This window comes from Heptranchias perlo, chromosome 32, assembly GCF_035084215.1.
Source record: "Heptranchias perlo isolate sHepPer1 chromosome 32, sHepPer1.hap1, whole genome shotgun sequence".
NCBI classification, from domain to species: Eukaryota; Metazoa; Chordata; class Chondrichthyes; order Hexanchiformes; family Hexanchidae; genus Heptranchias; species Heptranchias perlo.
The window spans coordinates 4517256-4541467 of NC_090356.1; the positions used below are offsets into that span (position 1 = coordinate 4517256).

General features: G+C 45.7%; 1 protein-coding gene across 1 annotated transcript in view; it reads right to left on the reverse strand.

The window, feature by feature from the left end:
- Positions 1–11383: 11383 nt before the first annotated feature.
- Positions 11384–24212, reverse strand: part of plch2a (phospholipase C, eta 2a) — a 124765-nt gene continuing 111936 nt past the window's right edge. Inside the window, exon 22 of the mRNA XM_067970233.1 lies at positions 11384–17112. Coding sequence (XP_067826334.1) covers positions 15281–17112 — 1832 coding nt within the window. The 3' untranslated portion in view covers positions 11384–15280. The remainder of the gene's footprint in view (positions 17113–24212) is intronic.

Here is a 24212-nt window from a genome sequence, read left to right on the forward strand (position 1 = left end):
GCCTCCAGCCTAAGAACCTCTTAGCAACTGTAGGAGTGTTGCTACACGGGGCTCTGAATGCTAAATTAGTTTGGGAGCTGGTAGCAATTTAGTTAAATCCTGTGAGGAGAAACCTGCCAGAGTTAGACTCTAATTGGCACTGCAGTTAAACCTTCGTGTTCCCTTTCCCAAAGCTCGTGAATGATCAGCCCAGCCAGCTGTTGTTGTGGCGAGGGTCTGTGTGACTTGTGTGTGCATTCTCCCTCCCGGGTCTCGCACGGCAGCAAGATGGGGCAATGCAAAACTGAGAGACACTGACTGAATTTCTTGTGAGCTGCACAAACAAGTTAGGAGAGAGCTGAAACACCAGTGCTTTCTTCTGAATGACTCTCAAATTCCCCATATTCGTTCTGTTGTAAACAATTTTACAACACCAAGTTATAGTCCAACAATTTTATTTTAAAATCCACAAGCTTTCGGAGGCTTCCTCCTTCCTCAGGTGAATGTGAGGAAGGAGGAAGCCTCCGAAAGCTTGTGGATTTTAAAATAAAATTGTTGGACTATAACTTGGTGTTGTAAAATTGTTTACAATTGTCAACCCCAGTCCATCACCGGCATCTCCACATCATATTCGTTCTGTGCAAGGATTGACAGAATAGCCCTCACCTCGTCTATGCTTACCTTTGTGATCTTTCATTGCACATAACACACAAAGTCCCCCGTTCCCCTCGAGACGAGAAGGTGAGTTCAGTCTGGAGATTGTGGCTAGGTGACGCCAAGCTTGGTTTTTTTAAAAGCTTGTAGGTCATGGGAAGAAGGGAAGACCAAAGCTACTTTTCTATTGCAGGTGACCCGGAATTGGTACCGCCGATTCCTGACCTACAGGTGTCACGGAGCCCGTGGTAGCCCACGGAAAACTTGACAACTACCAGGAAAACCCAGTGTCACCGGGCCCAATGTAATTGGAGTTTCCACCAAGACCGCCTACTTCCACCTCCATAACATTGCCCGTCTCCACCTCTGCCTCACCTCATCTGCTGCTGAAACCCTCATCCATGCCTTTGTCACCTCTAAACTCGAGTATTCCAATGCCCTCCTGGCTGGACTTCCATCCTCCACCCTTTGTAAACTGCAGCTCATCCAAAGCTCTGCTGCCCGTATCCTAACTCGCACCAAGTCCCGTTCACCCATCACCCCCTGTGCTCGCTGACCCACATTGGCTCCCAGTCCGGCAACGCCTCGATTTTAAAATTCTCATCCTTGTTTTCAAAGCCCTCCATGGCCTCTTCCCTCCCTATCTCTGTATCCTCCTCCAGTCTACAACCCTTCGAGATCCCTGCATTCCTCCAATTCCGGCCTCTCGGGCATCCCCAATTTTTATCACTCCACCATTGGTGGCCGTGCCTTCAGCTGCCTAAACCCTAAGCTCTGGAATTCCCTCCCTAAGCCTCTCCGCCTCTCTACACCTCTCTCCTCCTTTAAGACGCTCCTTAAAACCTACCTCACCTGACCTAATACCTCTTTATGTGGCTCGGTGTCAAATTTTGTTTGATAATCGCTCCTGTGAAGCGCCTTGGGACGTTTTTGCTATGTTAAAGGTGCTATATAAATGCAGGTTATTGTTTTTGTGAGGGGTTCTGTAGTTTATGGTGTCCTGGGAGAGAATGAGTCAGGAAACGGTGCGAGAGAAAAGGAAATTCACTCTCAATTTTGTGTAATGAGTCTTGGATCTTCTTAAGTTAAGAGTTAAATTGTTTACTGAGACCAGTTACGGCCCAGATCCTCTGTGCTTTGTTGGAGAAGAAGCTCTGTTGCTGGCAGAGACACATTCAGAAGTGTCCAAATGAAGCTGCAGGCAAAGTCTGTTTGGTCGCTCTTGATTTATCTTGTGCTAATGCCACTGAGAACAGCTTAAATGCTGAACACTCCTTGAGTTACGTAACCCTTGCAGTTAAACTGGGCTTTCCCATTTTCGTTTCCTGTCTGATTTTCTCATATGTAAGGAATCTTACAACACCAGGTTATAGTCCAACAGTTTTATTTGAAAATCACAAGCTTTCGGAGGCTTTCTCCTTCGTCAGGTGAGCGAGTGTGGGATTCCATGAAGGTGGGATTCTCTGACTATATATGCGGTAACCCTCATGGAATCCTTGGCGAGTTGCTGCAGTGCATCCTGTGGACGGTACACACTGCAGCCACGGGGCGCCGGTGGTGAAGGGGGTGAATGTTTAGGGTGGTGGATATTAGGGGGTTGTGACCCAAAGTTTGGTCAAAGTGGTGGGTCTTAAAGAAGGAGAGGGGGAGATGGAGAGGCAGAGGGGTTTAGGGAGGGAATTGCAGAGCACAGGGCCTAGACGAGTGAAGGGAGAGAGAGATGCACGTCTAGGAAAGAGCTGGATGCTGCAATGGGCCAATGGTAGGGTGGTAATTCCGGGAGGGTGAGATCAGATGACCAAAGGATCCTCTTCAGGCAAACCCAACATCTGATCCTCACAGCAGTAAAAACACTCAGAGAGAACATTATTCTGATCTTATTTTAAATTTTAACCCTTTACATCTGATAGGAAATTTCTGGAATCAGAAAACCCACCATTTTCAATTGATCTCAGTTCCACCTTCCTTCTTCTGCTCCCCACATCCCTCAATCCCCTCTCTTTCTCTCCAATTTACCTCAGTGACTTCCTCCAGTAATTTGTTTGAAGTTGTATCTGGACGTGCTATGACTATATCTATCACACTGGGTCCAGTTTTAGTTTCCGTATTACAGACAGGCTGATTGTTGAACTTCGAGGGTTGGTTACGAGGAGAGAGTCATCACCCAGTGACTTCAATCTCCTGGAAAAGAGAATCCTGAGGGAGGTATTTGATGGAGGTCTTTACGATTTTTGTGGGGATGGAGAATTTGGGTCCCTGAATTTGAGGACCAGTGGACAGAGTTTAAGGTTAAGGGAGTCAAATGAAAGTTAGCAACAGTTTTTTAGTAAGAGGGTGGTGGAAAATAAAACCATGGAATAACAACTGGATGAATTCCGTACTGATTGTGTACACGCCCGCCCAAACTGCGTGTGTACACGCCCGCCCAAACTGCGTGTGTACACGCCCGCCCAAACTGCGTGTGTACACGCCCGCCCAAACTGCGTGTGTACACGCCCGCCCAAACTGCGTGTGTACACACACAACCCTACTGAGTGTGTACACACACAGCCGTACTGAGTGTGTACACGCCTGTACTGAGTGTTACACATTCACCTGTCCTGAGTGCTACACTCACCTGTACTCACACTTACCTTGTAGAGTGTTACACACTCACCTGCACTGAATGCTACACACTCACCTGTACTCACACTCAACTGTACTAAGTGCTACACTCACCTGTACTGAATGCTACACACTCACCTGTACTCACACTCACCTTGTAGAGTGTTACACACTCACCTGTACTGAATGCTACACACTCACCTGTACTCACACTCACCTTGTAGAGTGTTACACACTCACCTGCACTGAATGCTACACACTCACCTGTACTCACACTCAACTGTACTGAGTGTGTACACACCTATATTTTTTAGTTGGTCTTGAGATGTAGACAATAGTGGAAAGGCCACATTTATTAATCATCCATGTCTGCTTTTACATTGGATTAGTGAGATGCTATATCCGCTGACTCTCACCGCCAGGGCCTCAGACGGCCGGCTGCACTCCCGGAGTAAACCTTCGGATTCACTTAATTGTTACAATTGGCCTCAGTCTCCCCAGTCCAGAGAGAGGCAAAACCAAGCAAGAGTCTCAGTCCTGTCTGCCATCCAGTGATTGCTCACTGGAAGAGTGTGGGCATTAGGTGGGGATGGGATCAGGTTTGGCTACGTTTGCCGCCCTCCCCATGGTCCAATAGTCTTCCGGCCTAGTGAGGTTTGCTGATAAAGAATGTTTAGTCGGGTGAGATACCAAAAGACCATGGCATCTATGGAACCGACCCAGCAGCTTTAGAGTACAGCAAGTACAGAGAGGCACAGACCAGCCACAAAATCATAGAATCTTACAGCACAGAAGGAGGCCATTCAGCCCATTGTGCCTGTGCCGGCTCTTTGAAAGAGCAATCCATTTAATCCCTCTCTCCTGCTCTTTTCCCAAACCCCTGCATATTTTCCACTTCAAGTATTTATCCAATTCCCTTTTTCAAAGTTATTACTGAATCTGCTTCTCCCGCCCTTTCAGGCAGCGCATTCCAGATCATAACAACAACTCGCTGAGTAAAAAAAATTCTCCTCATCTGCCCCTCAAGGGCAGCAGGCACAAGGGAACAACACCACCTGCATGTTCCCCTCCAAGTCACACACCATCCCGACTTGGAAATATATCTCCGTTCCTTCATCGTCGCTGGGTCAAAATCCTGGAACTCCCTTCCTAACAGCACTGTGGGAGAACCGTCACCACACGGACTGCAGCGGTTCAAGAGGGCGGCTCACCACCACCTTCTCAAGGGCAATTAGGGATGGGCAATAAATGCTGGCCTCGCCAGCGACGCCCACATCCCAGGAACGAATAATAAAAAAATATCTCCACACCTTTTTTTTGTTTGATCGCACTTCTGTGAAGCTCCTTGGGGCGTTTTTCGACATTAAAGGCATTATATATAAATGCAACTTGGCATTGTTTTGGCGTTTTGATGATTGGCTTCAGTGCCCTGTCTCCCCCCCCCCGCCACCCCCACCTCTTTCCACCTGTCGATGACTCGCTGCGTAAACAAAGTCTTTTCATGGCCCATCCTAAAATTGCCCGCCTGCGACCTCTTGTCCTCTCCTTCCCCGGCTGAGAGATTGCCAAGGAACAACTGGGAACAAACAGGAGACAACGTACACGGTACAGTATGGGAAAGGTTCCTCTTCATCCCTTCCTTCACCCATCCGGGAACGTTGCAGCAAGAATTCTTTGGACCAGTGCATGTAGTAACATTATTAGGGAGCGCTCAAGTTCTGATTGAAGGCTTATTCTGGTGGACTCCCGCTGAGTCTTCTATTGAGGAGTCCTTAATGAGCTCACAAAGACCATCGAGGCAAGCTGTGACAATTACACACGCAAACTTGATTCTGCACTTGTACCAAAACATGTAGGTGACCTGAGATCACTCTGAAATACACTGGACCTTTTTTGCAATGTGGGCTTAATTCTTCCATCACACGGCCCAGAACAGAACGATCAACGCAGTTTCACCCCAATTAGAAGGAACAAGACTCCCTTTCCGCTCCCTCCCTCCTCCATACACCAAAGCGGTGATGCCCTCCTGCTGGGTGACTGTATGGAAACATGTCCTGTTACTTGTTAGTGTAGACAGAGTGTACAGTGGACAAAAAAACGGGTTCACACACTTAAATATTTGCCAATTCCAGCAAACAAAACAAACCAGGTCCAACGTACAGGATTAAAAATAACGATCTGCGTTAGATTTTTATGCACATTTTAGAATTCAGAATGGAAATACACCATAAAACCCCGAGCTCGGAGCTCACGACCCGTGCTGTGATCTCTTGCCCTGGTCCATTCCTTCCTCTGATCACATTCCCTTCTGATGGACAGATTTCTCTGATCCTCACGGCCCCAGGATCAGGGACCGAGTTCACACGAGGATGGAGTAACGTCACATGCACAAACTTGCTTCGTACAGCAGCAATTGTGGGGGAGAGGGGGTGGGATGATGGGGGGTGGGTAGGTTGGGGGATGGGGGCTAGGCTGGTGGGTGGGTCGGGGAATGGGGGTGGGTCAGCGGATGGGGGCTGGGATGGGGGGTTGGGGGAAGGGGGTGGTCGGGGGATGGGGGTAGGCCGGGGGGAGGGGTTGACCCGCCTGGAGATCCCTGCAAGGGCGAGGCTTGTGTCTGAGGTGTTGGCCTTGGCTCGTTGGTAACACTCTCGCCTCTGAGTCAGAAGGTTGTGGGTTTAAGTCCCACTCCAGAGGCTTGAGCACATAGTCTCATCTGACATTTCAGTGCCAGTTCTGAAGGAGTGCCACACTGTCGGAGGCGCCCGTCTTTCGGATGAGATGCTAAACCGAGGCGGCCCCGTCTGCCCTCTCAGGTGCCTGCTAAAGATCCCTCCGCCACTATTTGAAGAAGGGCATGGGAGTTCCCCAAGTGTCCTGGGCAAACGAACTGAGCTGACGTTTGTGGCAAACCAAGGATGGGAGCTCCGGCCTTGTTCCAGCATCCTTTGTACAAGACATGGTGTATTTCTCACACCAGCTGCCCAGGAGCTGGCCAATTTGTGTCCAGTTACAGGTGTTATTCTGCAGCAGACCCATGCCCACTAGCAACTGGGCTGAGACTCCGAACCTTACTTCACTTAAGAGTTTGTCAGGCAGCAGACCTTTGGCCCAGTAGTCCAGTGGTTAAGGGACTGTCTTAGTACCCCAGAGGATCAGTGTTCGAATCCCACAATGGCAAGTCGTGAAACTGAATTTGATAAATCTGTTTGCTTGTTGGGCTGGCACCAAAAAAATGGCCATGAAAGCTGCTGGATTGTTGTCCCAACAGATTCACGAATGTCCTCCAGTGAAGGGAACCTGCTGCCCGTACCCAGTCTGGCCTACACGTGACCCCAGTCCCACATACAATGTAATAAAAACAGAAAATACTGGAAAACAATCAGCAGGTCCGGCAGCATCTGTGGCGCGAGAAGCAGGGTTAACGATTCAGGCCGATGACCTCTCATCAGAGATTTTAATGATGTGGAGATGCCGGTGATGGACTGGGGTTGACAATTGTAAACAATTTTACAACACCAAGTGATAGTCCAACAAATTTATTTTAAATTCCACAAGCTTTCGAAGGAGTGCCACACTGTCGGAGGCGCCCGTCTGTCTGAGGAAGGAGGAAGCCTCCGAAAGCTTGTGGAATTTAAAATAAATTTGTTGGACTATAACTTGGTGTTGTAAAATTGTTTACAGAGATTTTACAGCTTTGAAGCAAGTACGGAGCCAGGGGGAAAGGGGGAAGGGGTCAAGAAAAGAACAACTGGGAAAGGTCTGTGATAGAGTGGAGGACAGGAGTGATTAAAGGACAAAAGGGATGATGGTGCGAGGCAAGGAGGTGATAATGAGAGGAGTATAGAAACAAAAGATGGGTCTGGAGGAGGTGTAAACAGTCACAGGAGAAAAGTCGAGGGGGAGGGAAGCCTGGAAAATCTGCTGATGTGGTTGTTGTTTAATGCCCTCAGGGCAACTAGGAATGGGCAATAAATACTGCCTTGCCAGCAGTGCCCGCTTCCCAAGGGCGCATGAAAAATGGCATCAGCTTGGGAAATATTCAACCCCAGGTCGAGGAAGGACAGGGTTCTGACCAACGACACGTGGCGGTCAGGTTTCCACTCCTGTCTGTCAGTAATATCAGCGCAGTGTCAGCCGAACCAGCGGCAAAGATCGGGGAGGATTTTAAACGTAAGTGAGTTACGCCCAATGCAACTTACTTTAGGGTTTCCCGCGATCTTTTGCACTGTTCAAGATTCAATCCGCCGGGATCAGGCCCCGCCCACAATACTGGCCACGCCCCCCAGGTCGACATTGCGAGATTCAGATGACAGTCGCCATGTTCCTAAAGTGTTTACATATCAAAAAATATTTTAATTTACTAAGAAACTGACTAGTGTACACCAATGAAACTAGTAAATTGTTCAGTATAGTTTCTTTTAAGTCATTTTCAGTGATTTAAAATCAGGTTACTCACAGGTGGATGGCTGGGCACTCTGATTAAAAATGCTTATTTTTTTTTATAAACCCATTTGCATCTGTATTAATGAAACTGCACCAGGTTACCACTCTTAAATACATCAATGAATATTTTTTAACGTAAAAAGAAAAAAAATAGAAGAGATTACGTTCTGTTACGCTGTCCAGAGGCACTGGTTCATGGAAGATTTTACGTTTGTGATTCTGCAAATACATTTTAGCGGAAACTTGAACTGTGACCTAACCAGTGCAATTTCAAACGCATTTTGGTGCAATTTCCCGATTGCGCCCAAAGCGGAAACTCTACCCCCCCGTGATGTCTCAAATCATTTGGCTCATTGTTGTTTAGGACAGAGGGAGTGGGAGTTGGAGGAGGGGGTGAAAGAGAACGTCAAGTAAATATTTACTACAGAAATATCCAGGAAACTTTCAACTCAGGTCATATTAAACCAATATTTAATTGTAATAGTGATTCCCAATACCCGCCTACTGGCTGCCCCGATGGATTTGTGGATAACTGTATCGCCCGGTGTGGTACAGAGCAGCAGAGAGCAGGAAGGTACGTTCCATCTGAATTGCCTTCAGGAGAGGGGATGGGACTATTGGAGGTTGGAGTACTCTGTACAGTTCTGGTCTCTGTATTACAAAAACAATATAGAAGCACTGGAGAAGGTGCAAAAAAGATTTACTAGGATGACACCAAAACTGAGAGGTTATAACTACCAGGAAAGACTGAACAGGCTGGGGCTCTTTTCTCCAGAAAAGAGAAGGCTGAGAGGTGACCTGATAGAGGTCTTTAAAATTACAAAGGGGTTTGATAAGGTTGATATAGACATAGAGAAGATGTTTCCACTTGTGGGGGAATCCAAAACTAGGGGTCATAAATATAAGATAGTTACTAATAAATCTGATAAGGAATTCAGGAGTAACTTCTTTACCCAGAGAGCGGTGAGAATGTGGAACTCACTCCCACGTAGTGATTGAGGTGAATAGTGTAGATACATTGAAGGGGAAGCTGGATAAACACATGGGGGAGAAAGGAATAGAAGGATATGCTGATAGGGTGAGATGGAGTCGGATGAGAGGAGACTCGTGTGGATCATAAATACCAGCATGGACCGGATGGGCCGAATGGCCTATTTCTGTGCTGTTAATTCTATGAAATTCCCTGTTCAGAGACCCCTGGCGGAAAATGGATGTTGGGTCAGGGCAGGATCGGTTGCGATGCTTTCCACAGTCAAATAGGCAGCCAACCCGCAGCGTCAGGGCTCACCACGCGTGAACGACAGCCACTTGGGTGAGCTGGCAGAGGGTTTCTGGCTCACCCCGGAGTAAGAGTCAGCACCTTTAGCAAAGGAGTGGGGCAAAAGTCCACCTGGATTAACAACAGCAAAAGTCAAAACATCCCCAGCTCCCAAAGGAACAATGATTTAAAAAAAAGTCATTCTGGGGACGTGGGCATCGCTGGCAAGGCCGGCATTTATTGCCCATCCCCAGTTGCCCTGAGACGGTGGTGGTGAGCCGCCTCCTTGAACCACCGGTAGCAGTTTCATTACAATTTGAGTGGCTTGGATAGGCCACTTCCGAGGGCAGTTAAGAGTCAACCACGTCGGTGTGGGGACTGGAGTCACATATAGGCCCGGACCGGGTAAGGACGGCAGGTTTCCTTCCCTGAAGAGACAACAGTGAACCAGTTGGGTTTTAGTGAGTAACAGGACAGAGTGTTGTTCCCTGCAGGATTGAGAGTTTGGTACAAAATGTTTTTGGACAGCACTAAAAATAAATGAATTTAAAGAAGTATTATTTGTTATCATTCATGATTTTCAACCTTGGTCTTTGGGTTTCCGTACTGAAAATTTTCATTCAGCGGAAAAGAAGTTCAAGAAAAAAATAGAATAATCGGGAGAACAAAAAAAAATTATATTGTGAAGCAGAACGAATGGAATCCCTTGGGGTCGACATCAAAATCGAACCCATCCCAGAAACAGCTACTAAAGTAAGAATGGTGTTTCAAAAAAAAAAGTTGGCCACTTCTATTCAGCTGGAATGTTCCAGAAAGTGTGATGAATACAGCTTTGTGTTGGCGATGGCAAGAAGATTTTCTTCCTGTTGACAGGGGAGGAGGATGCCAAGCTGAGTCGAGTTAGTGCGATCACTCATGGGATGTTGAGGGCCCATCGCTGATGGTTTCCATGCCGACAAGTGTTTGAGACCCGCAGTTCCATTGTGGGACTTGCCACTCATCTAGAATGTTGGAGCAGTGAGAAATGCTTCTCCCCCTTCTCGTCTCAGGATCTCACTGGACTTTTTCTTTTCAGACAATTATGTTTCATTTCTTTCTGGCATTTTTCGTTTTTTCTTCTCAGGCTAACCCCAGGACGACTGGTGGATCAATCCTCCTGAGTGTGTGTGTGTGTCTCTCTCTCTCTCTCTGTGTGGCTGTCAGTGAAGAGACCAATAATGAGCAATCCCTGATTCAGCAAAAAGTCATTAAATGATCCCATAAATGATGGCAGAAACAAAGCAGTTTGATTGTCAAAATTCTGAATTAAGAGACAATTAAAATGAAATATTTAAACTGGGAACGGTTTAAATGAGGGGTCCACCAGAGACTGAATCCGTTTCCAGTCATTGAAGGAACAGCTGTAAAGACTTAATTACATAGAGATAACGACACAGAAACAGGCCATCCGGCCCAACCAGTCCATTTTGGTGTTTATCCTCCACATGAGCAATAATCCTAATCCCATGTGCCTACCCTGTTCCCATGTCCCTTTTTGTACAATAGTACAGTTTTACAGTATTACTATAGTACAGTATTATAGTATTATTATAGTACAATTGTACAGTATTACTATAGTACAGTTTTACAGCATTACTGTGGTACAGTATTATCGCATTACTGTAGTTGTTACACGGTATTACCATAGTACAGCTTTACAGTATTACTCTAGTAGTTTTACAGTAATACTCTAGTAATTGTTATTGTTGCAGAATAGGATTCATGTAGTACAGTATTTCAGTTTTACTGTAGTACAGTATTACTATAGTACAGTATTACTATAGTACAATTTTACAGCATTACTTTAGTACACTATTACAGTAGTACAATTTTACAATATTACTGTAGTAGTTTTACTGTAGTACCGTAGTAGTTTTACTGTAATACAGTATTGTTGTAGTTTTACTGTAGTGCAGTTTTACTGTAGTACAGTATTACTGGTAGTATTTTTACTGTGGTGCAGGATTACTGTAGTAGTTTTATTGTAGTACAGTATTACTGTGGTATAGTTTTACAGCATCACAGTATAGTTTTGCAATATTACTATAGTACAGTATCTGTAATTTTACAGTATCACTGTAGTACAGTATTACTGTAGTACTTTTACCGTAGTACAGTTTTACTGTAGTACTTTTACAGTATCATAGTACAGTTTTACAGTATCACTACTACAATTTTACTGTGGTACACTATTACTGTGGTACACTATTACAGTATTACTGTAGTACAGTATTACACAGCAGCACAACAGAGCAGACATATCTGAAACTGCATTAGTAGGCCAGTCACGTCAGGTATTCTTGCCTCAGTACCGAGAGGCAAGAAAACAGGGGTGGGGGGAGGCGGGAAGGGAGGGTCTCCATAGTGACAGAACCCAAATAAGGACAATTACAGCAAACTCCATTGCATTTTATTTGATTGGTATAATAGTTTAATTACAAATAGTGTTTAAAATCGTAGATAGCTGCAGCAGAATTATCAAAGTGGTAGGAAGTTACACGTTTTTTTTTGCAATGTGAACGTATCACATTCACAGCTCTCAGTAATTTACATGGAAGATACTGTGCATCGATTGAAATATTACATCCAAGATATCTCAAAACAAAACATTCTCATTTCATAACCTGAAACATTCAATTATTACTTTTGATCGGACATAAAAAAACACAATTAAAATTAAAAATGTTCCCAGTGTACATTTCAGTCCTAAAACTTGGCTCCCTTTGTCATTTTTCTGTTGTTGAAAAGTTTAAATATTAACAATATCTAAAACAGGTCTGGTTGAAATGATGCGTCATGCAAAGGGGTAGTGCAACCTTTGATTTATCTGAAAGATAAACAGCAGCAAAATAAAAAATACAAAAATCAAAGAGGCAAAAATTCTCGGAATTAGTGCTTTAAGACGTCTATGAATTAAAATGTTATTATTTAATTTTCTGGCGCCTACTGTTTTGCTTGTTCGTTTAAAACAAAATTAAACCCGCCCTCATCGAACCGTGAAGTCCAATTTCCACGTTGGTTAAAGGACTGGTGTGCCAGTCACTGATGTAATGTGAAGTGTAGGTTATTCGTGGTGACTCTGGGCGTTTGAGTGATCTGTGGATTGGGAGCTGACGTGAGCAATTAGTAAGAAGACTAACTCCCTCCTGGTGGGCTGTTGGACCACCAAACGAGCAACAACAATGATACCAAGGATGATACCAGAGCTGAGAGGTTATAACTATCAGAAAAGACTGAACAGCCTGGGGCTCTTTTCCCTAGAAAAGAGAAGGCTGATTGAGGTCTTTAAAATTATGAAGGTGTTCGATAGGGTTGACGTAGAGAAGGTGTTTCCACTTGTGGGGGAGACCAGACCTAGGGCCCGTAAATATAAGATAGTCACTAATAAATCCAATAGGGAATTCAGGAGAAACTTCTTTACCCAGAGAGTGGTGAGAATGTGGAACTCACTACCACAAGGAGTAGTTGAGGTGAATAGTGTAGATACATTTAAGGGGAAGGTAGATAAACACATGAGGGAGAAAGGAATAGAAGGATATGCTGATAGGGTGAGATGAAGAAGGAGGGAGGAGGCTCGTGTGGAGCATAAACACTGGCATGGACCAGTTGGGCCGAATGACCTGTTTCTATGCTGTAAATTCTATGCAATATAATTCTATGTAACTGTCGTCCCATATTATTTTTCCTCCTTCCTGAGGTGAATATTTGCCTGCCCCCTCCCGATCTCTGTATCCTCCTCCAGCCCTACACCCCGCCGAGATCTCAGCGTTCCTCTAATTCTAGCATCTTGCACACCCCCAATTGCCATCGCTCCACCATTGGCGGCCGTGCCTTCAGCTGTCTAGACCCTAAGCTCTGGAATTCCCTCCTTAAACCTCTCCGCCTCTCCACCTTTAAGATGCTCCTTAAACCCTACCTCTTGACCAAACTTCTGGTTACCTGTCGTAACATCTCCTTATGTGGCTCGGTGTCAAATTTTGTCTGATTACGCTCCTGTGAAGCGCCTTGGGTCATTTTTACTAGGTTAAAGGTGATATATAAATACAAGTTGTTGTTGCCTTCGCTCTGTAGAAATGGTCTCACCTGTGTCCTTTAGTTGAGGAATAAGCCGTTGAATTGATGTAACTGTGCCGAGGGAAGGGGTGGCTATTGGGTGGTCACCCTTATGGGCACAGCCTTGCTTGGGAGACCGAAAGCGGCAAAACAACATGGAAAGATGGGAAAGATTGCCAAAGCTCTCTACCACTGGCGGTTTTCCTCGCCTTATGTCTGTTGTAGACTAATTGAGAGAGATTGATTACTATGGTTAGTCAACAACTCCATTATTGTTGTATCATGCGACTACCATAAAGCTCATCTCGCTCAGGATGCACTGGGCCCCCATCTTGGGCCAGGAGTGTCGGGACTCCCAGCCGAGGGAGTCTCCATGCCCCTTGGCCAGTCATTCACCTTGTAATGGTCGGACGGATGTTCGACCCTTTACATGGAAACCCGGAAAGATGCAGAGTTGACCCTCACATGTAACCGAGTCTCCCCCTTTCTCCTTAGCGGTTCCGCCGGTCTTACGTTAAAGTTACGTTAAAGTTACGGCAGCAGACTGGTAGAAGCCCAGCGGATCTTCGGGGCCACTGATTCCTTCGTAAGGTACGTTTCCCTCTGGCATCTCACCCAAGTGCCTGTTTTTGTGTGTTGGCAGACTGTGAGCGGCTCACTGCCGAGACTGAGCTCGTATTCCCTTGAATATATGAGATTAAGGGGTGATCTAATTGAGGTGTATAAGTTGATTAAAGGATTTGATAGGGTGGAGAGAGAGAAACTATTTCCTCTGGTGGGGGGAGTCCAGAACAAGGGGGAATAACCTTAAAATTAGAGCCAGGCCGTTCAGGGGTGATGTCAGGAAGCACTTCTTCACACAAAGGGGAGTGGGAATCTGGAACTCTCTTCCCCCAAAAAGCTGTTGAGGCTGGGGGTCAATTGAAAATGTCAAAACTGAGATTGATCGATTTTTGTTGGGTGAGGATATCAGGGTTATGGAACCAAGGCGGGTAGATGGAGTTAAGATACAGATCAGCCATGATCTAATTGAATGGCGGAACAGGTTCGAGGGGCTGAATGGCCTCCTCCTGTTCCTACGTTCCTATGAGCCCAATGTTCACACATAGGCACTTATGAGTGCAGCGCAACGGAGAGTGAGCTGGGGCTGATTTTCCCCTCTCTTAGCCCAGTAACGCGCAGACCAATTTCTGTGCCCCAACTATCCCCTGAATTGAGATCAGCTCACCCAGCACAGGCCGGGGATGGATCCTGGGCCTTTCCTGCTCTGGATGGCTGGACGGAGCCTTTATCCACTAGGCCTTCGGGAAGCTTCAAACAACCTAACACTAACCAGAGAGTTGTGCCTCCCTGAGAGCATCTGTATAGTCACAGAAAGGGTCAATACAATAATCATCACATCTGGAATAACTGCCCTTTGTACACTTATTATTTTTTGGGGGGGTGGAGTGGGATTTTAAATCCACGTTTATTAAGTCATACTAGGCTGTGTATTAAAATCACAAATCAAACATTAAAAAACATGCAACACTATTAAAAAAAAATTGAACATAGTTTTTTGGAAAGTTCCATTCTACTCACTGCCGCACATTTATTAAATGCACAGCAGCTTTGTCCGTTTTTTGGCGATCTTCCATTTAAAACAGTCTAAAAGAATTCTATTTTAAATAAAAACAATATCATCGTGCAGTTTTTTTTTTACACACACTCACGCACAGTTTTAAAAAAAACAATTCAGATATTTTTGCCACCGCTGTAAGTGTGTCTCCCGATGAAGGCCTGGATCACAATGGCGATGGCCTCGGGATTTCAGACGCACTTGCCTGACCTCCGACACAAAATAAATGGCGTCAGATTCTACACAACACTGCCACGTGTTTCACAAACCCACCTACGGGAGGAGGAAGCTTTTTGACACGTGCTTGAGAGCTGAATTTATTCTCCGTCTCTCTCTCCTCTCCCCCTTGCTGTTTTAGTGCTCTTTTCTGCGTAACTAGTGCTAATTTGCACTTGCGTCGTAAAAAGTTTCAATTTCCAGTGCAAACCGTGTGATTTGTGCAAAGTTTGGCACACAAAAAGTGCCAAAAAAAAAAAGCACAAAATTCAGCTTTTGAAAAATTGGACCCATTTCCTTTGGGCCGCTGCCTCAGTGCTGCCCCTGGAGTGAAACACCTCATTATCATTCTGGAATTCTGCTGACGAGATTAAGTTTGTTTGACCTCAGTGACGTTCTCTTTGTGCCGAGTCTTAAAGTTTCAGCATGAAGAACACCTCAGCCTCAGTGCCATTGGTCGGTGGGATCTTGGTCTCCCCTGCAACTTGACTGGGTGGGGCCCCGTCCGTGCAAATGCTCTTGGGGACAGAGCACGCCCCCTCCGGGTTGCCCCTTTCTTCCATCGCGCCGGAAAGGTTGGTCTGTCCCAGGCTCTGCAGCCGCTGCCTCTCCTGCGCCTGCTTCGCCCGGTTCGCAATGTACCGCACTCGGCTTTGGCTCCTCGACGACGATCTGCGGAAGACGACCGGGCTGGGCTCCCTGGTTTCCGGGGGCTGCTCGGTGGTCGGCGAGGTTATGTCGTTCTCCCGCTCAAAGCTTGTGATCCGTTTCAGCTGCTCCGTCAAATTGTCCTGGGCGGCTCTCTTCACAACGGCCGCCCTGCGCTGCTCACGCATGGGCCTGGTGATAAAGTTGCGACTAATGCTCTTGTACTTGCTGTCGAAACTGGACATGATATCGTCGGAGGTCAGGTCACCCAGGCTTTTTGATTTGCTCGGACTGTCCGCTACCTTTTTGCTTTGCGTTATTGATTGGAGAGTTGGGGACGACTGTTTGAGGCTCTCCATGTACAGTCTGCTCCAGGTGTGTCGTCTTGAGTTTGATTGGAAGGGGATTGGCGATGACTTTGCCAAGGGCTTGGGTTGAAGGTCATCAACTTGTCGCTGGTCGCCATCAGATCTTAAATTGGGATTGGACTTGCTTTTGCTAACTTTTGCGAGAATTTCATGGCCGGTCGTGGCCGAGCGAGGCCTTATCCGTTTATCTATTAACAGGCCTTCCAAGGTTTCATTCTGCCTGCTGCTGAGGTCAGATAAACTCTTCCGTGCCAAATTAGGCAATGACAAGTCAATGACCGTGTCATTTGATGACATACTGGATGATGAGGACATGCTGTCTCTGTGGTTCCCAGAATCTAATTTGCACCAGATGCGATCATTTATGGTCACATCTGATGACACTGCAGGCACTGGAGATGTGTATGGTTGGACATGAGTTACCATTAATGACTGTTGACTTTGGATAATGCGCCCGTCACAACTAACGCTTCGTGCCATATCAGGGTGGACGCTTTTCCTAATATGGCAACTGGGGGCCTTTTTGTCACACCCGTTTTGAGCACCTTGTGGTATAGAACATGGGGTTAAAACAATAGTAGGACTTTTCTGGGATTCGACTAAGTCTCTGATGTCCAACTTTTCACCAGATGCTTCCTGAAGAGGATTATCGGCTGAGGCTCCAGTGGGTAAAGCTTCATGTTGAGCCAGATGACCAACGAGGAGTCCAGCTCTTTCCCTGCACTGTCTGCTCGGTGCCAGTGAGGAATCTTTTGGGTTTTGAGAAGAGCTCAGCGTGGTTGTGGAGTGAGTGGTGGCAGAATACGAATTTGTGTCAGCATCAGAAAAATGGGAAGGTTCATCACCACCCTGAGAGTCTCCGTGATGACTTGATGTAAGACAAATGTCAGCATGAAGGGTCTCCTCTTGCTTGTTGCCTCCTGTGAGGAGATCCATACCCAAGGGAACAGCTCCATTTCCCAATTGTTCCTCGCTAATAGGAGCTGGCACCTTTGTTTCTTGGTTATTGACGGTAGGGACCTTCTTGGGTTTTGGTGGTGATGGACTGGTTTCTGGAACTACACGATCTTCGGAGTTGGCGGTTTCTCCTCTGGAGCTGGTCGCAGTAGATAAGGACATCCGCTGGGAGTCAGTGCAAGTCCTTTCCTCAAAATGCATAGATTCTTCAGTAATGGTTTCAAGAGTGTGCATGGGAGCACTTGGAACTGGATGTGGGAATGGCTGGACACCTGCAGAGGGAAGAGGAGATGGAAGCAATCAATAAATATCAGTGGAGCTTCATCACACTTCATCATACAGTCACTGTGTGGGGATCAGGTCAATGAATGGAAGGCAGGCAGGTCACAAAGTCAAATCGTTTTCTCCTGACACTAGAGTTAGGATTTAAAACATAGTTCTCGAAAAATGTTCTCGAATATTCTTTTCCTGTCCCGTTTATCCCTCCTCTCATCGGGGCTCTCGCTCCCACTGGGGGTTTGGATCCATCGGTGACAGTGGCCCCCCTTGCTCGATGGGCTCCATTTCACAGGTGGGCCCGGTCAGCGAGTGTCGATGGGTTGTGCAACGCAGGGAAACATCACAGCCGGGTCCAACGCTGTCACCGCTCCATGCAGCTGTGCATGTGCACATCCAGCAGTGGGTCACCAGCGAGGGACAGAGAGCAAGAGTCTCGAATTACTTCCCCCATCCCAGTTTATTTGGCCCCACTGCCGCCCTGACCGAGCCTCATCCCAGGTAAACCCAATCATCCTCTTGAACCCAGCACCATGTTGACTGACTTGGACGGCTGGCATTTATAACTTTGCCCCGGGCCTTCAAGACATTGTTAACCTTCCCACACGCCATGACTATTGACACTCCCAGCACATTCACTACAGTGAGAGCTCTCCCAGCCCAATAAAACATGAAATATAATGTTGGGTTTTTTATTGATAACATGGCCCACAGTGCCTTTGAAAAAAGCAATTTGTATTTTTTTTGGGGAAGACACAGGGCTCGATTAAAGATCTTTCATAAATCAATTACTCCATCTCCTTCAATTTCAAAATGTCATTGATCCAGAGTACTGTCTCCCCTCGAGCTGTCTAATCAACTCAATAAGCCAGTTCATGCAGTTCGTTATGATTCATAAGTGGAATAAACTGAGACTTTAGCTTGTTATCAGGAGCTGCCTCCGTAATGAAAGTCAATACAGAGCAGTTCAGCACAATCCAATCCAACACAACACAACACAGTGTAACACAACACAACACAACACAACACAACACAGTGTAACACAACACAACACAACACAGTGTAACACAACACAACACAACACAACACAACACAGTGTAACACAACACAACACAACACAACACAGTGTAACACAACACAACACAACACAACACAGTGTAACACAACACAACACAACACAACACAGTGTAGCGCAACACAACACAACACAGTGTAGCGCAACACAACACAACACAACACAGTGTAGCGCAACACAACACAACACAACACAGTGTAACACAACACAACACAACACAGTGTAACACAACACAACACAACACAGTGTAACACAACACAACACAACACAACACAGTGTAGCGCAACGCAACACAACACAGTGTAGCGCAACACAACACAACACAGTGTAGCGCAACACAACACAACACAACACAGTGTAGCGCAACACAACACAACACAGTGTAGCGCAACACAACACAACACAACACAGTGTAGCGCAACACAACACAACACAACACAACACAGTGTAGCACAACACAACACAACACAACACAACACAGTGTAGCGCAACACAACACAACACAACACAGTGTAGCACAACACAACACAACACAGTGTAGCACAACACAACACAACACAGTGTAGCACAACACAACACAACACAACACAGTGTAGCGCAACACAACACAACACAACACAGTGTAGCGCAACACAACACAACACAGTGTAGCGCAACACAACACAACACAGTGTAGCACAACACAACACAACACAACACAACAGTGTAGCACAACACAACACAACACAACACAGTGTAGCACAACACAACACAACACAACACAACACAGTGTAGCGCAACACAACACAACACAACACAGTGTAGCACAACACAACACAACACAGTGTAGCACAACACAACACAACACAACACAGTGTAGCACAACACAACACAACACAACACAGTGTAGCACAACACAACACAACACAGTGTAGCGCAACACAACACAACACAACACAGTGTAGCACAACACAACACAACACAACACAGTGTAGCACAACACAACACAACACAACACAACACAGTGTAGCACAACACAACACAACACAACACAGTGTAGCACAACACAACACAACACAGTGTAGCGCAACACAACACAACACAACACAGTGTAGCGCAACACAACACAACACAACACAGTGTAGTGCAACACAACACAACACAGTGTAGCGCAACACAACACAACACAGTGTAGCGCAACACAACACAACACAGTGTAGCGCAACACAACACAACACAACACAACACAGTGTAGCGCAACACAACACAACACAACACAGTGTAGCGCAACACAACACAACACAACACAACACAGTGTAGCGCAACACAACACAACACAACACAGTGCAACACAACACAACACAGTGTAGCGCAACACAACACAACACAACACAGTGTAGCACAACACAACACAGTGTAGCGCAACACAACACAACACAACACAGTGCAACACAACACAACACAGTGTAGCGCAACACAACACAACACAGTGCAACACAACACAACACAGTGTAGCGCAACACAACACAACACAACACAGTGTAGCACAACACAACACAGTGTAGCGCAACACAACACAACACAACACAGTGTAGCACAACACAACACAGTGTAGCACAACACAACACAACACAGTGTAGCACAACACAACACAACACAACACAGTGTAGCACAACACAACACAACACAGTGTAGCACAACACAACACAACACAACACAGTGTAGCACAACACAACACAACACAACACAGTGTAGCGCAACACAACACAACACAGTGTAGCGCAACACAACACAACACAGTGTAGCGCAACACAACACAACACAACACAACACAGTGTAGCACAACACAACACAACACAACACAGTGTAGCACAACACAACACAACACAACACAGTGTAGCGCAACACAACACAACACAACACAGTGTAGCACAACACAACACAACACAACACAGTGTAGCGCAACACAACACAACACAACACAGTGTAGCGCAACACAACACAACACAACACAGTGTAGCACAACACAACACAACGGGCCGGATCTCGTTGGATTGGGGCATCTCGCGCTTCACGCCATTAGTTAGACTTTTTCCCGCACCCGTCATCTCAAAATGTTTTCGCACCATAACTTGCTGGAAGTGCGAGCTGATAATGGAGAGGGTAACGGGGTATCTGGGACCTCAGTGAACTGCGGGATCAACAGTCTATCTCCTTCACCAATGGGATTTAAGGATTGAGAAATAAACAGAGGAACGACGGAGAATGAGGGTGAATTAGAGTCAAATCAGGTAGAGAAAGAGGAATAAAGAGAGGGAAAGAAAGATTGGAACAAAAGAGAGAGAGGAAAAAGAGACAGAAAGGAAAAGTAAGAAAAAAATTTTAAAATTTAAAATGTGAAATTTCTAAATTCTCTAACAACAATTCACTACCTGCAGGAATGAGACTCAACAGTTTAAATTGTTCCCTTTCTGAGCTGGAGAGATTGATTGGTATTGCAGTAACAATTATCAGGTCGTTAGAAGGGTATTTACACTGTTAATTATGAGCCCTAACTTTCTGTGGCGAGTTTAATGGGCAATTAATGTGCAAATCCAGTAGGTTCTTAAATATAACAGGGAGGTTGAGGGCGAGACACCGTTTGTGTGAAGAGATCGGTGGAACGGTGTAAATCGATCAGCAAGTTCTGGAGATTCCCAACTCACGGTGTCTCTCCTCGTCCCCTGAACTTGCCGGCCGATTTGTGCATTAATAACGGCGCGTGTCGTTAACGCACTGTAGCTTCTCCAACAAGATTTGACCCACTGCATCACAGAACAAAATAGATGGCAATTGACTAGTGCACTTAAAATCGATTTAGTTCTAGTCTAAGCCTACTTGACATTCGCCATTACCTGCATGGTCTGGGTCCCATTTCATTGCAAAAGCCGCTAACGTTAAATGCAGCTGTCTTGTCGCTAGCTGAAGGTCTAGGAACTAGAGAGACTCATTTGTTCAATACTCCCGAGGTAGTGACACTGAAATCTTCATTGGCTTATCAGAGCATTGATGCTGCCACTGAAATGGGCATTCAAGTGGCGCCAACCAAGTCTCCCTGTATTGTGTGCCTCCTTGGGTTTGACTGGAAGGGAATTGGCGATGACTTTGCCAAGGTCTTTGGTTGAAGGCCATCAACTTGTTGCGGATCACTATCAGATGTTCAATTGGTTTTTACTAACTTTTGAGAGAATTTCATGGCCCGTTCCCCACTCAGAAGACCAGGTTTAAATTGGAAGATGGCGAGACATCAGTCGGAAAGTCACCCGGTCGATTTTAACTGCCGACCTGCCTGGTGTCCTTCATGGGGAGGGGGGGTAGGGTTAAAATCGCTCCTGACCCTGTTGGGTAGCTGACCCTTCCTGACCTGTACGCCTCAGGACCACACTAGTCGGTAGGTGTGTTCACTGAGCCATTGGGGGCTTTATCTTTCATTCTTAACACCTGGATGCGCCTAGGTGCCGTCACAATGCCACAACAGATGAAGCTTGTCATCATTGCACATTCCACCTCCTTGCTCCCAGTGCCTTAAACAGAGATCTCTGTTTCTTTGAAGGAGGACGTGCGAATGCAACAGAGGAGATGGCCCACAATCGCACCATTGTGTCATGAAAATATCCCGTGCACATTTACCCAACACGGTAGAAGCTTTGCCAACTTTCGTGACAATAACCGCCTCGGCCGTGTACCAGGGCCCGTCGCTGTGCCAGCCCCTCCCTCAAAGGAATGACCTTTGAAATTTGCTCGTTGTTTGCTCTGGGCCTGGTTTAAATAGTATTGATTGGATGACATTTGTCTTGTGTGCAATTCCTTCACAAAATGCCAAGCAAGTTGGAGTTACATTCATTAATCGCTGAAAGATTTAATGAAGTCTGCAGTGAACCCGTAGATATTAAAGGGTCATTGCTGGTCTGGAGACGAAGCTTTCTCCTGAATGGTAAAGAGAAGTGATTAGTGATGTATTCACATCACATCAGCGTGTCTACCTGCAGCAGGTTTAATGTTAGCGCACGATAAAAGATTGCTTTAGATTGCACCATGAAAGATCCAGCAAACGATACCCTGTGGCCAATGCAGTATCTTACCGGGGCCATAAAGAATTATAAGGCACTGAGGGTACATCCTGAACCCTTGGACTGTATCAAGGTGCACTCCAAATCGGTAGTAAACACACAACCGTGCACACACACGACCGTGCACACACAGTGCTCGTGCACACACATGACCGTGCACACACACACACACACACACACACAAACACACTAAAACTTAACATGCTGATGAAAAGCATCTTTTATCCAGTGAGAATGTATCATTTCTCATCCCTCATTGTGTCAGTGGAACACCTCATGTGATACAGTATTTCTACAACATGTGAGTCCAACTTGGAACTTATTATTCACCATTTATGTTACTATCTCGCATTAGTGCAGTAACCTTCAGACAGGCCTTTTCTGTGTACACAGAATGATAAACAATGATCCGGCCACTACACAGTGTTTGTACCTATTTGGAGTGTTTGGAGCCCAGAGGTTCTCCTTGACCCTTTGATCTATTGAGTAATAGCCACTATTGCGGTGCTGTTCATGTTAGTGAAATGTCAACAAACACACATTTGGAACATGCAGACAGGGCCTGAAAGGCTTCTTTGAAAATGTCACTTGTAATAAGATGCAATGTTTAAAAATCAGGTCATTTAAACCAGAGAGTTTCTGTGCATAAGTTTAAAAAAAAATCATAGTCAAGTTTCAGCAAAGATGTCCCAGCTATAAAATCATACAGCACAGAAGGAGGCCATTCGGTCCATCGTGCCTGAGTCTGTGATCCAAGGAACAGACAGCGGGGACAGAGAACAGTTGCTAATGGACGATGGAAATGTTGGGCCCTTTGGTCACTTATATAGATGCACCTTTATATAGATGCACCTTTATATAGATGCACCTTTATATAGATGTACCTTTATATAGATGTACCTTTATATAGATGTACCTTTATATAGATGTACCTTTATATAGATGTACCTTTATATAGATGCACCTTTATATAGATGCACCTTTATATAGATGCACCTTTATATAGATGTACCTTTATATAGATGTACCTTTATATAGATGTACCTTTATATAGATGTACCTTTATATAGATGTACCTTTATATAGATGTACCTTTATATAGATGCACCTTTATATAGATGTACCTTTATATAGATGTACCTTTATATAGATGTACCTTTATATAGATGCACCTTTATATAGATGTACTTTTATTAAGTGCCTTTCACAACCTCAGGACGTCCCAAAGCGCTTTACAGCCAATTATATAATCTTTGAAGTGTGTGGTCACTGTTGTAATGCAGGAAATGTGGCAGCAAGATCCCACAAACAGCAACGTGATAATGACCAGATAATCTGTTTTTTTTTAAGTGACGTTGGTCGAGGGATAAATATTGGCCAGGACACCGGGGAGAACTCCCCCCTGCTCTTCTTCAAAATAGTGCCTTGGGATCTTTTACGTCCACCTGAGAGGGCAGACACTCCCTCAGTACTGCTCAGTGTCAGCCTGGATTATGGACTCAAGTCTCTGGAGTGGGACTTGAGCCCATGACCTTCTGACTCAGAGGCGAGAGGGGGGCCACTGAGCCGAGCCAGTAAGACCACTCAGCCCCTTGTGGACCAGTATATGTCACCTTTACTGTGTATATCTTTTTGATTCTAGTACATTATCATTTACATGTCGAGTGCTCGCCAGCAACCTTCGAGAGTGAAGCCATCCTAATTGAACCCACTACCTTGGACCTATGAGGTGTCTCTCACCTGAAGGCCTGTTCCTTAAGGGGCTTTTCTAAACCTGCAAAAGCCAGGTGAGATGTGTGCTAAACGCCCCACCCCCTGTTTTGGGACATCTTTGCACAACTCTTTAGTTGGAGGACTAGTGCTCATCACCCAATTAAGCAACAGGTTCAATGAAACAAGGCGGCCCCTGTGGGGAAAGTCTGAGGGGACCAGG